We start from the raw sequence: 12670 nt of genomic DNA on the forward strand, positions 1-12670 counted from the left end.
GCAATGTAGCTAAATAGCTATTTTAGCTACACCAAAACACAAAAAAGAGGGCTGCAGCAGTGAAGCTATACTTAAAAAATTTTACCTTCTTACTACAGTGCACATCTATCTATAGATGTGCACTGTAGCTGAAAGCTAAAAAGAAAAATAATATTTTATTCTGTGTTCACACTACTTTTTTTATTTTTTATTCTTTCTTTCATTCTCCTTTCTCTATGTCTCTCTCCTCACTGCCTCTCCATCTCTTCTTTCTTCTTCCAAACCCTTCTTTCTTCCTCCACATATCCATCGTCGATCTACACGAGCCCAGCCACAGTTGCGCGTCAAGATAGGCCTCTCATTCAGTCGCTGTTCGAATTAGCCAGGCCCTGAAAGCAATGGCAACTATAGATCGAGAAAAAGCCCATGAAGAAAAGAGCAGCGATCAGCACCACCATGATTATCGCCATTAACGAACTGAACTTGGTGTACTGGTACGGGTCTGGACTGGGCTGGGTTGCGGCCCATTTGATCATCATCTCCGGACATATAAAAAGAACTCCGATCAGAGTCCAAATCGGCTGATTGGGATCGGGCTGTGCTTGTGTTTCAGTTTGGCTGTGTTGATTTTTCTGCATTCTTTTTTTGTTCTTCTTCACTAGTTTTGATGGGCACGGTGAGGTTGTGGTTGTGCAATGATTCTTATGGGTTTGATGGTAGTTGTGGTTGTGTGTTGGTGGTTGAATAAAATATTATTTTATTATGTTAAAAGCTAAAATAGCTCCATTGCTGTAAGATGTGCGAAGGTAAAATAGATAAAGTGACTTTTTGCGTAACTAAAAAACTAAAAAATTAGCTCCACAATGCTCTAAGAGAGTAGAACTAAATACATCAATAAATTTAAAACATTTAATCTGAAACATAAAATAAAACTTTTTTTTTTTATTGAAACATAAAATTAATTCATTTCAAATATTTCTTATAGTATCTATGAGTGCAAAGAGTAGAACTAAATATATCAAGAAATTTAAAACATTTAATCTTAAACATAAAATGAGAAAAAAAAAAATTATTGAAACATAAAATGAATTCATTCTAAATGGAGAGCATCATTTTTCGTCAGGAAAGGGTACAAGACTAATTTTCGTTAACTTCAGAATGAAATAAAGCTTTCATCTTTATTAGAGAAAAAGAGCTTAAAAATACACCAAAACATGGAATTGATATTCAAAAATACATCACCCAACGCCATAGTAATTTTTTTTTTCCTACAATATTATTACACCCTAAATTTCATACAATTTGAACTTGATTATAAAAATTTAAAAAAAAAAAAAAATATATATATATATATATATATATATACACACACACACACACACCTTGGCAGCAAGCCATCAACAGCAGAAGAAAAAAGAAGAGAGTGGAAGAGGGGAAAGAAAGATCAACCTTGTAAGTTTTAATCAACCCATATTTGAATTTGCCCATTAAAAACAAAAGAGCAGAGCCAAATGCCAATTCTCATATACCAATTACAGTTGTATAATGTTTCATGCTCTACCAAAATGTGAGATACTGGTGAGACAAAAGAAAGGAAAAATTGGAAAATCTCACCTACTCTATTGAGCTCTTAGCTTTCTATAACACTTTTAAGAAACTACCAAAGTCTAATAAAACAGCTAGATTTTGCTACCCAAAATAAAAGACTAGAAAATAGATTAGGAAAAAACTAACTCAAAAAAAAAGCCTCCACCTATCTCCCCCACAATGGTCAGCATCATATATCCCCACAAGATAATTCCGAAAATTATCTGGGCCGCATTTTATATTTACACTCAGATCAGGCCAGACTTGATCCACACTGACAATCTATTTCTACAATGCAGCCTCATGCCAGATCAAAAATTACTAATCCAATTAATCGGTGGATGCTGAGCCTGCTGAAAAACACCAGTTGGAGGTGCTACTGTTTCAACAGCTCCAGCCATTGCCTGTGACTGTTGCAGAAGTGTCGAAGGAGCGGCTAATGTCTGCCCCGCATAAAGTCCAGCGAAGGCACCATGACCAGCCTGAGCAAGTGAGAAAGCCATGGGCTGTCCATGAGGGTTGAAGTTGTACAAAGAATTGACTGGCAAGTTGGGTATATCTTGGCCTGGAATCCAAACAGTTGAACCTTCACTCTGCAAAAATACCACAAAAGGTACTTAAGAATTGTGTCAAAGAATCTGAAGGCTTTGGAGGTAAATAAGACACATAAACCCTAAAATAGAACTGGATATAACTTGATGACAATGCAAAGGGAAAATTTTGAGTAAGGATGAAACAAAACCAACCAGTTGTCCAGTCGTGTAGACATGATTTTCCTTCATCTGAGATGATGAAAGATCCTCGATACCAGTAGAGCTTCCAGAGGTCACTGCTGAACCAGGATTGTGACCAACAGGGGGAGCGAATGAACTACCAAAAATTCCAATATGAGCTGGGTTTCCTGCATTTGCTCCAGGCTTCAATTGAGGCAGAGATGATTTAACCCCAGCGGCAGAAGCATTAGGTGCTGGGGTTAAATAGACATTGCCAGTAGATGGCTGCTGGGGAAACCCGTTGTGGCTTAAATATTGGTGAATTGGTGGCATATAAAATGGATGGTAGTAGTGACCGTATGGGATGAAGTTAGCAGGATATGGCTGCCTCAAAACAGGAACCGATTGTGGAGGCACAGAGCTCTGAATTGGTGGAGTAGGACTACGGCTGGACAGAGCCGGAGTATTCCCATTCTACAATATGAAATAGTGTCATAAGCACATAATAGCATATAAATTTCGGCAAAAAGAAGAAAATGTCAAACTGGCATACCACTCAAGTTCATGATGATCCTAAAATTGGACATGCAAACTCTAGCCCATCTAGAATTCCGTATTACACCGTCACTTCAGCAACATGATTCTAAATAAATTCACACCACATAATTTCATGCTGACCCTAAGATTGTTTGTGCAACTCCAGACATGCAAAGGCATAGTCTATCTAGAATTGCATGTTACAGTCACTCCAACAAAATTATTTTTACTTTTCTCAGAAATATTGCAATGCAATACAAAATTTTTAATCGTGGTGTTGACACTTTACGGTGGCACCATCCTATGTCATGAATATAAATTTTGGATTAAATTTGATACATGCTAATCTTGTCCTCAACACAATTTCAAAAACATATTCCACAAATTGATCAATGATGGTAATCTCCAAAAATAGTGGGATTCCAAACATCTTCAGGGCAGTTATACATGAATACAAATGACAATTCTATAAAACCACAGCATCAAAAAAGTGTGCACAACTACAATAAGAAGAAAGACCCAGTTGTCACTAGCAGACTGAGTAAAAATTATTAACAGTTTCAACAATATTAACAAAATCAACAAAAAATGCATTTGCAATACAGTGGAATTGTAACAAAATCAAGATGAATATACTAGGATACCAAACAGTTGTTAGGAACAAACAAACTGGCATAAAATAGCTGTATATATGAATGGACATAATAGAGAAGCAGAGTTTAAAACTTACAACAAAGTTCGAAAAGCGAGATGCTTCTTGTGTCTGAGTTTCAGGTCCTTCAAATTGTACAAACTGGTTCCCTAGCATGGTTGACACTAAACCAAGATTGTAGTTTGGTCCGTTTTGAATGGTTGGGTTTTGAGGGACTTCTGGAAGCGACAATATTTCCTGGTTTAACTGGTCATCTTTTGCTTCTGCACTAGAAACATTGCCCTCTGGAGGAGGTACTTGTTCAAGAATAGGCTGAGAGACAGAATTTGGATGATCAGGAAAATCTTCTTGTGCATTCGAGGATATGATTTGGTTGCTGCACACAAATAGAACATAATATGGTCACTTTATGTTTTTCTTTAGAAAGCAACGAAAATTATTTTTATTAATTATTATTATTATTATAATAAAAATATTTAAAAATTATTTTTTAAAAAACAATAATAAATAAATAGAGCAAACCATAATTAACCCCCCCCCTTTTTTCCAAAAAACCAAAAAGATAACCTTGTCCACATGGTTGTAATTCAAAATGACAGATACATTTCTACATTAATGTTCTTGTAGAAGAACATCCATAAACATTAGAGCAAAATAAGAGTCTACTCTAAAACCACTTATAAAAAAAATAATCTAATTCGAAACCACTAATTGAAAAAAATCTACTCCAAAACTGAAAATTAACTAGTCTGAAACTACAAAATAAACATTCACCAACCTAGAATGCTCTTTAGCAGTTTGATCAGTCTGCTGAGAAGACTCAACAACACCTGAAGAGTCATTGTCACCACCAGTTCCCTTGATGGATTTCGCACTTGATCCAAATGTAGATTCAAAGCTTCCAAAAGTCAATCCACTTTTCAGAGCTTCAGAGACCTGGAAATGATTGGGAAAGGTAACAATTTGCCTGTCATTAACATTCACCTCAGCTGGTGGCTCAGAGATGACTTCAACGGTAGTAGTTGCAACATCAGATGCGATCACTGTTTCAGAAAGGCGAGCAAGTACAAAAATTTGAGTATGTTTACTGCAACCAAATCTAAAAAGCTTGACACATTTATATGACTGAAAGAACAACTCAAATGAAACCTTATGGGGGTGCACATGTATAGTTAGCAAGTGTAATGATCTAAAAATGTTCAACACATGCAATACACATGATACCATAAAGTTTCAAGCAACTACAGAAATTTTTGTGCTTATAAAAATGCAACAAGTAGCCCAAAAAAATACCTTCATTAGGGACAACAGACTCTTGTGTTGACTGACTAGCACAATCTGAAGAAGACCTAATGGCCAGAGAACCTTCAGATGCTGAAGAAGAGGGTTGCAAAGTCTCAGACACCTTATTCTTTTGAATTGCTTTGGACTTGCTTGTTTCCCTTTTTTTATTCATGGAGCTCATAGTCCTGGAGGCTGCTTTTTCATTCTTGGACAACTCTAATTCACTAACATCTCGAGAAATATGTTTGTTTTTTTGAAGATCACTTGGTTCAGTAGCAATTCCCTGGCTCCCTGTTCCCTGTTTAGCTGTACTCACAGGACCAGGATGTTGGGAGATAGCTGGCATCAGAACCGGATCTGAAGCAGAGGAATCAACTGCAGACGCAGTTGTTGGAGTAGCAGAGAGTGACAGCTGATCAGCGCCTGATGGGGACTTTCCTTGTTTAACTCCAGACGCAGAGCCGGTGGGGGCTAAGGCTGCAACAGCAGCATATTGTGGTGGAGCAGTCCCCAATTTGTTTACATCAACAGCTGAACTTCCTTTAGGAACATTGATAACACCACCCACAGATGATTGGGAGGTAGGACCGTGACTCACACTACCATTTGAAAGGTTTGTGGGACTATTAGGTATGACAGCTGAAGCTCTGTAAATGAAAATATATATACATACGCATTAAGATTGAAAAGTAGTATTAATAAAAAAAAAAATCTTTCCAAAGATGAGATAAGTGTAACTGGATAAAATACAAAAACAGTCTGGATAACTAAAACCATAAAAGCACAGACTTGGGTAACAAGAATTACTTTGTCGAGAGAGGAGCCGCATTGTTCTTTGTAATGTGATTGATGCCATTTTCCCTTCTAACAGCAACATTCTTCCTACCACCATTATCTGCAAGAGCAGTTTGTAAAAATTAAAAAAAAAATCAATAAAAGTGGGTCAAAACCGAGCAAGCTGGCAGCAATATGGTGGCAGTATCTATACTTCAAAAACAAGAAAAATGGGAGGGTTCCAACAGTGTGCAACAACACCAGGTATTTAAAATTCTTGCCCACAGAGATCAACACTTGTATAAATACATTTCCATGTTGCCAAGAGCCTTGCCACTCAGTGGCATAGCCTGCTCTCCTTTACTAGAGAACTAGGGATCAAATCCCCCTTCCACCATTGTTGTAATTATCATTTTTTTTAAATATAATAAAAATACAACAATTCCATATCATGTCATATATTATACCAAATTACAATGTATAATATGGCCAAAAACTTTCATCTGGGAAAAACGATACTAATGAAGGTATGCCTTTCATCCCAAATTGAATATAGAATACACAGTAAGCGCGCACGCCCGCGTGCAGGCCTGTGTGTGTGTGTGTGTGTAGAGAGAGAGAGAGAGAGAGACATATAGTCTAACTCTCCATTATATTTCTCCAATACTGACAGATATATTAGAAAAGTTACCTTGACCACCCCTAGCAAATCGCCCCTGCGTTGACCTAGAACCTTCAGGTTTTCTGCTACTCAAATTCTGCAATGGTACAATGGCATCAGCATAAATTCATCTACCAAGCTTAATACAAGAAGAATAAGAAACACTAAATTGGACAGAATCACCATACTTATATCCCTAACCAACCACACAAATTAAGGAAAAAACCCAAGATAACCTAGAACTTCAGATTAGCCATAACAAAAAAAATAAATAAAATGAGTAACAAGTTAGATTATTAATTTTTGATAATTCAATAATAATACAACAATGGGAGAGGGGGGTTCGAACCTTGGTCTCCTCATAAAGGAGAGTAGGAAATGCCACCAAGCTACGAGGCTCTTGGCAACAATTTAGATTATTAATGATCAAGAGTAATTAATTTATAGATCAGTCCATATGAAATATGCACACACACACATATATGTACATATTGATCCCCATGGAGAAAATTCACCAGCTAATAATTCAAATATTCATCCTCATCCTCAGCCTAAAAACAAGAAATGATAAAATAACCAAATCAAAGGTGTGAGTACATGTAATATGAAACAACAGGAATATATTTGGAGAGCGGCTGTGATTCTCTTTATAAAAATATTTATGAGTCTCTTATCATGTACTGTGTTGAAGCATGTTACTACAATTCCAAACAATAGTTTCAAATCCAAGTCCTAAGAACCACCAGTACTCCATGAAAACTAACCTACTTTTTTTGGAGGGTAAGTTAAAAAAGTAACCTACTCAGGCAACAAAAATTGCAAGGAGTTTAATTTATCTATTTCCAAAGAGCTTCAGTGAGACCAGATTTAATCTATTTCAAGCAGTGAGCTGCATATTAAATGAGCTTTCTCAGTGAACTAATATACAAGGACAATGATATCTTACCTCCTTTCTCCGGTCACGTCTCTTTTTAACCTCATGAAATGTATCTGCCAACCCAAACAATATACACATATCATAAAAAACCAAAAATAAACATATAATAAATGGTAACACATGTTAGATGTGTAATATCGTGTGATTGTGGATGTGAAATGGGATAGAAAATCAACTTCTACACATTTTTTATGCATCAGGAATCAGGATACAAACAGTGATGGAAAGGATGCAATTCAATGAGAGATCTTAGAGACTTAGATAGAATCAATAAAACAAAACCATGGTAAGTTACACAACCAAGTTAGTGTCCTGACAAGTTGTTTTTCTTGAAAGATGAACACATGCATCAAGGATAATATATTTAACAAAGTTTAGAGCTACCCCAAAAGATTTTATCTTTTTTTTATGGGTAATCAGAAAGCTATTATAAATGAGAGAAAAATGAAAAAACAAGAAGTTCATGATGATGAACAACAAGAAATAAAAGAAACAAACAGCACAACAAACACACAAGTATCCAAATGTTTATATGTTAATATCAATACACTATATGGGCTGTCAGACATGTTTAATCGGTATAGGCAGTTTTTCAATTTTTTTTTTTTTAAACGAAAACAACATGAGATATAATGTTCACCGCTGCTCAATTGCTTAAAAAACGTTACAAAGAATGAAATCATTACTTCAGACCAAATTAATGAAAGTTCTAACCCAAAAACATATCTCGCTTGCCTCTAACCAATACTAAACTGAGATTTCCAGAATACAGAAACCAAAACACCATAAACAAAGCAGAAACAATATTTAAAAATTATTTTTTCCCTTCTTCAAAGTTTCTCATCCACAAATGCAGTGCAATGCAAGAAAAGATACAAATCAAATAATGCTGTACCTTAAAGTCAAACATTCAATATAACACCATATCACAAAAATAAACACGAGTTTTAGGGAAAAAAAAATATCAATTTTTCCCATCATTTTCTCAGCAATCAAACACAAACCAAATTAGAAATTTAAGAACAAAAAAATCAACTCTTCTCCACTACAATCCATAATGCAGTCCCTTAGCTATGTTCACCAAAAAACAAATCCAATTTTCCCCTTTTTTTTTCTCTTCCACCAAACACACAACTTTCACAATAAAACACAAAACCCAGAAAAAACCCACCTACCAAAAACCCCATAAATCCCAAAAAAAAATCCACCCCCACCACAAAAAAACACAAACACAAAACCCTAATGCAACAAAATAACAGACACCCAGAACCACAAAACCCCTAATGTAGGCATACATAAACAGAAAACCCCAAAAAGATTGTGAATTTATAAGCATACATACCCAAATAGAGGAGCTTCTGTGCTGTCTCATTGGGATCCATAGAACACTCCTTGAGCACAGCGTAGATGTCGTCGTCGCTGTGTTGCTTTCCCGTGATTTCTCGAATATTCTGGATCGTCTTCTTCATGTTGCTTGGGATCGCGGTCAAGCCCCTTATCCCTCCTTCTCCTTGGCCTCCATTACCATTACCATCACCAACAAGAACAGCTACGCCGCTCATGTTTGTTTTTCCTATGTTTTTCTGCTTTGCTTTCTATATGTTTGATGTAATGTCAGAGACAAAAGAGAAAGAGAAATAAAGGAGATAGAGATAGAGAGAGAGATTGAAAATATATATATATATATATATATATATATATATGTAATACGAAGAATATTTATATATAATGACCTAATTGTAATAGTATCATCAGTGATGGTGGTACTTTTTTATATGCATAGAGTGATGGCTTGGTGGGGTGTGTATATATAGGTGGGGGGGAGGGTTTGGGTTTGAGAGGTGAGTGTGTTGGAGAAGTGGTATTTCTTTCCTTTGTGTTTACATGTAAAAAATAAAAAATAATAATAATATAGGATTTTGGTTTTTTGGGTATTTGATGTATCGTGGATACTTAATCTTAACCGTCAAAATATGATATTGTCTTATTTAATATCTTTTTAATCATGAATGAACGGTTAAGATTGAATAAGTATAATAATACAAAAGGAAAAAGAGAAGGTGTTTCCCGTAAAATGACCGGGTTCATGTATGATATTGCTTATTTTGGTGGAATAAAAAAAAGTTAGATTTGACTAAATGGTTGGTATAATAAGGTAAGGCTTTAAAGGACTGTACCTAATAAAATAAAGTAACTTATTTATGAATCCAGTCTTGCACTGTAACGGACGTATAATTTTTATTTTTATAATTTATTTTATTGTTTGGCTATATTTTGTGATTTTGATTTTGTTTTGCGGGGGCTTGTTATGGCAATGGGATTGGATGAGGTCGAATCAGAAAACTCTACTCTCTCCCCATCCCTTTTTCAAGGTGAGAAAAATTCATGCAAGGCAAGTTGAGAACATGACAAGTTGGAGGGTTTTCTTCATCCCTAAGTAGGTGAGTTTGATGGTAATGAAATAGAAATGAAAAAGGGAGTGATGGACAATTGTTAGAATGCTAAAAGAGATAGAAAATAAGGGTCATAGGGGGGGGGGGGGGAGTAAGTAAATTATATGTGTATGTGTATGTAGGTATGTATAAAAAGGATTAAATGATATATATATAAATGTGTGTACATATATATATATATATATATGTGTGTGTGTGTGTGTGTGTATAATTTAAAATTTATTAAATAAAACACACAGACACACATTACAGGCAGGGTAAGAGACAAGGCATGGAACAAACACATTAAAGGTGAATCATGCAGGGTGAGGAATTTTTGCCATGCTTAAAAAGGAGGTTATATTGTTTCGGGAATTTTTAAATTTTTTTAATCTAAATCATTCTCTTTTTAGAGTAAAAGTATACATTTTACCCAATTTATTCTTTAAAGGAAAATAAACCAATAAAAACTTATATAGCTTTTATTTTAATCTAATAGAATGGTTTTTATGTACATAATTTTTTTTTTTTGTTTTTTTAGTTGAGTACACATAAATAAAAATGGTCTATATATAGAGAATGGTGGCATTGTGGGAGTGGGTTAGCAATGACAATTACAAGGACAATTTTTTTTTATTTTTTACAACTTGTTAAGATGTAAGTCACAATAGACCAATCACTGACATTTGTGTCACTAGACTTGTTATAAAATAAATAAATAAATAAATAAATGTTACATTTACAACAATTTCACAATAAATTCTAAGTGGTAAGTTGTTACTAATTCCAATTTGAATTTACCACTGAAATTACTTTTTTGTCCATCAATAATAGTCAATAACAATCGACCACTTAAAATTTGTGATGAAATACTGTAGACATAGCATTTCTCATTTTAACCAAAAAAAAATACTAAAGTAGAGGAAAATGTGTTTCTTTGAGGTTAACTGAAAATAGTAAGGGTTTTCAATTGTTGGAAAGTTTATTTCATAATGTTGGAAAGTTGATTTCATAATTTTTTTTATGCACGTTTTCTCTTCTTTGTGTGATTTTGATTTTTTTTTTTTTTTTTTCTTTTTCAGATTGTATCCGGGGGTTCTTGGGATGTGATGTAATTTTTTTTCAAGTGTGATATAATTACCTATGAATCCATTTTACAGTTTTTTTTTTTTTAGTAGAAGAATCCATTTTACAGTTAAGTTTTATTTCATGTTTTTCTTTATCTTTTTTTTTTTTATAAAGACTTTTTATTTCATGTATAAAACAATATATTTGATGTCATCTCATTTAAATTACATACTTAATACTAAAAATAAAAAACACACACACATGCCTTGAAATTTACTTTAATATATTATATGGACGATTAAATGAATTAATTCAAATGGAGGTGACCACTTTTTTCTATAACAAATAAGATTAAAGAGTAAATTTTTAAGGAGTACAAGCTATTCATAGCAATAATTATCTCATACATCAAATATATGTAACATTCTTCTTATATTTTATGGAACCCACATGCTATGAGAGAAAATTTGTATATATCTAATACATGAGATACCTTATTTTTAAAATGAACATATAAGAGTTGTCTCAATGGCAAAATTACCAAGTTCTCCTAGAGTTCATTGATGTGGTAATTCATTTTCTAACATTAATGTTAGATCTCACTATAAACTTAATTAATAGAACCTACTATTAAATGAGATGAGAAAGTACCAAATTATTGTACTTTTGAAATACTGAATAATTACACATCCAATAAGACAAGAATGGTAAAACTTATATACACATACCTTAAGTGCGGCACAATACACTAGGCTCCCCAATTAAATTCAAATAACCTTTTCTTTTGAGATAGTAATCTACTATATCCTAATGTAAATGTATATGTGTATGAAGTTCCTTTCTAGAGACTTAAACTCTGATCATTTTCTCTTCTCCCATACAAAAACTTATACTTCTAGAGTAACCATCACATTAATGATGAAAAATGATATTAAATTCAAATACTTTTTTTTTTTTTTTTGAGAAAGTTAAATTCAAATACTTAATTGCACTTACTAATAAAACAGAAATAGTGATATCTTTTTTTAATGATAATTAAGTTCAACATAATCCAGTGTTGAATTCAATTGACCTATCTAATGTATAGCACTGTTGTTGTATAAGTTTTACTATGGAAAGAAATATAGATAATCATTTCACTATTTATTAAATAATCAATTAAAAATCTCTTACTATATGGCATCCACTTGCTCTACAAGGCATCCCAAGGGGAAAAAAATAATAATAATAATAATAATAAATCTACTTGCTCTTCAAGTTTTCTCATCTAGGATCTTCTTAGCATCTCCTTTTTGGACCGAGTTCCAAAAGGTTGATATTGATTATTGAGATTACTTCGGAAACCTGACGTGGCTATGGTAATCTCTATATATATATATAAAATGATTGTTTATAAAAAACACTATAAGGAATTTTTGCTGCAAAACTGCGTCTTGAATTTTAAAAACACGGTCCTAGATCACCTAACCAAAAGGACTACTAAAAATAAAAAATAGATATTGAAAAAAATGGCATGAACAGAGTCATTTGGTTCATAATTTGCCATTGTTCAGCTAACACATTGCAACAACAAACAAATTTTTAACAAATATGTGTCCAAGTTTTGCAACTGGTGCTCATAGATCTCGTACCCAAAAATACATTCAACTTTCACTTTTTGCATGATATTAGAAAGTTATGAAATATAAAAAATAAAATTGAAAACCATTGTTCTAAGTTTGCTCGTTTTTATCAACTACCAATATTCAATGAGCATAAACCAATCCTCATCACCACCATATATTCCTTGCTTTTCATGAGTAGTTTTTTTTTTTTTTTCAAAAGAAGAACTCAAATGTTCATTTCTTTTAAGAGCTAACTGATTATTCTTCATCTTAAAAGATGGAATGAGCTCAGATATTCCCTCGTTTTGGAATAAGAATCATCAGCTAGCTTAGCTAGTGACAAAAGATCAATGGTTTACTCAATAGTACTTTGAAGCATCATTATTGGAGTTCCATTGACTTTCCTTTATAACATATAGTGCAATACCTTTCACTGTCCACC

General features: G+C 33.6%; 1 protein-coding gene across 1 annotated transcript; it reads right to left on the reverse strand.

The window, feature by feature from the left end:
• Positions 1–1418: 1418 nt before the first annotated feature.
• On the reverse strand, positions 1419–8802 carry LOC115955871 (GBF-interacting protein 1-like). Its single transcript, XM_031074250.1, has 9 exons — positions 8467–8802; positions 7134–7177; positions 6218–6284; positions 5560–5647; positions 4762–5399; positions 4247–4511; positions 3547–3844; positions 2313–2753; positions 1419–2159 (listed from the first exon to the last, which is right to left on the reverse strand). The coding sequence occupies exons 1-9, from the start codon at positions 8684–8686 to the stop codon at positions 1878–1880; spliced, it is 2343 nt and encodes a 780-aa protein (XP_030930110.1). The 5' UTR covers positions 8687–8802; the 3' UTR covers positions 1419–1877.
• Positions 8803–12670: the final 3868 nt, after the last annotated feature.

This window comes from Quercus lobata, chromosome 8 (assembly GCF_001633185.2).
Source record: "Quercus lobata isolate SW786 chromosome 8, ValleyOak3.0 Primary Assembly, whole genome shotgun sequence".
Lineage (NCBI taxonomy): Eukaryota > Viridiplantae > Streptophyta > Magnoliopsida > Fagales > Fagaceae > Quercus > Quercus lobata.

Coding starts and splice junctions, on each gene's coding strand:
- LOC115955871 (XM_031074250.1), bottom strand. CDS start 8,686: ATGAGCGGCGTAGCTGTTCTTGTTGGTGATGGTAATGGTAATGGAGGC. Junction 4,512..4,761: donor GTCTGTTGTCCCTAATGAAG/GTATTTTTTTGG, acceptor TTTCTGAAACAG/TGATCGCATCTGATGTTGCA. Junction 3,845..4,246: donor ACTGCTAAAGAGCATTCTAG/GTTGGTGAATGT, acceptor ATTTGTGTGCAG/CAACCAAATCATATCCTCGA.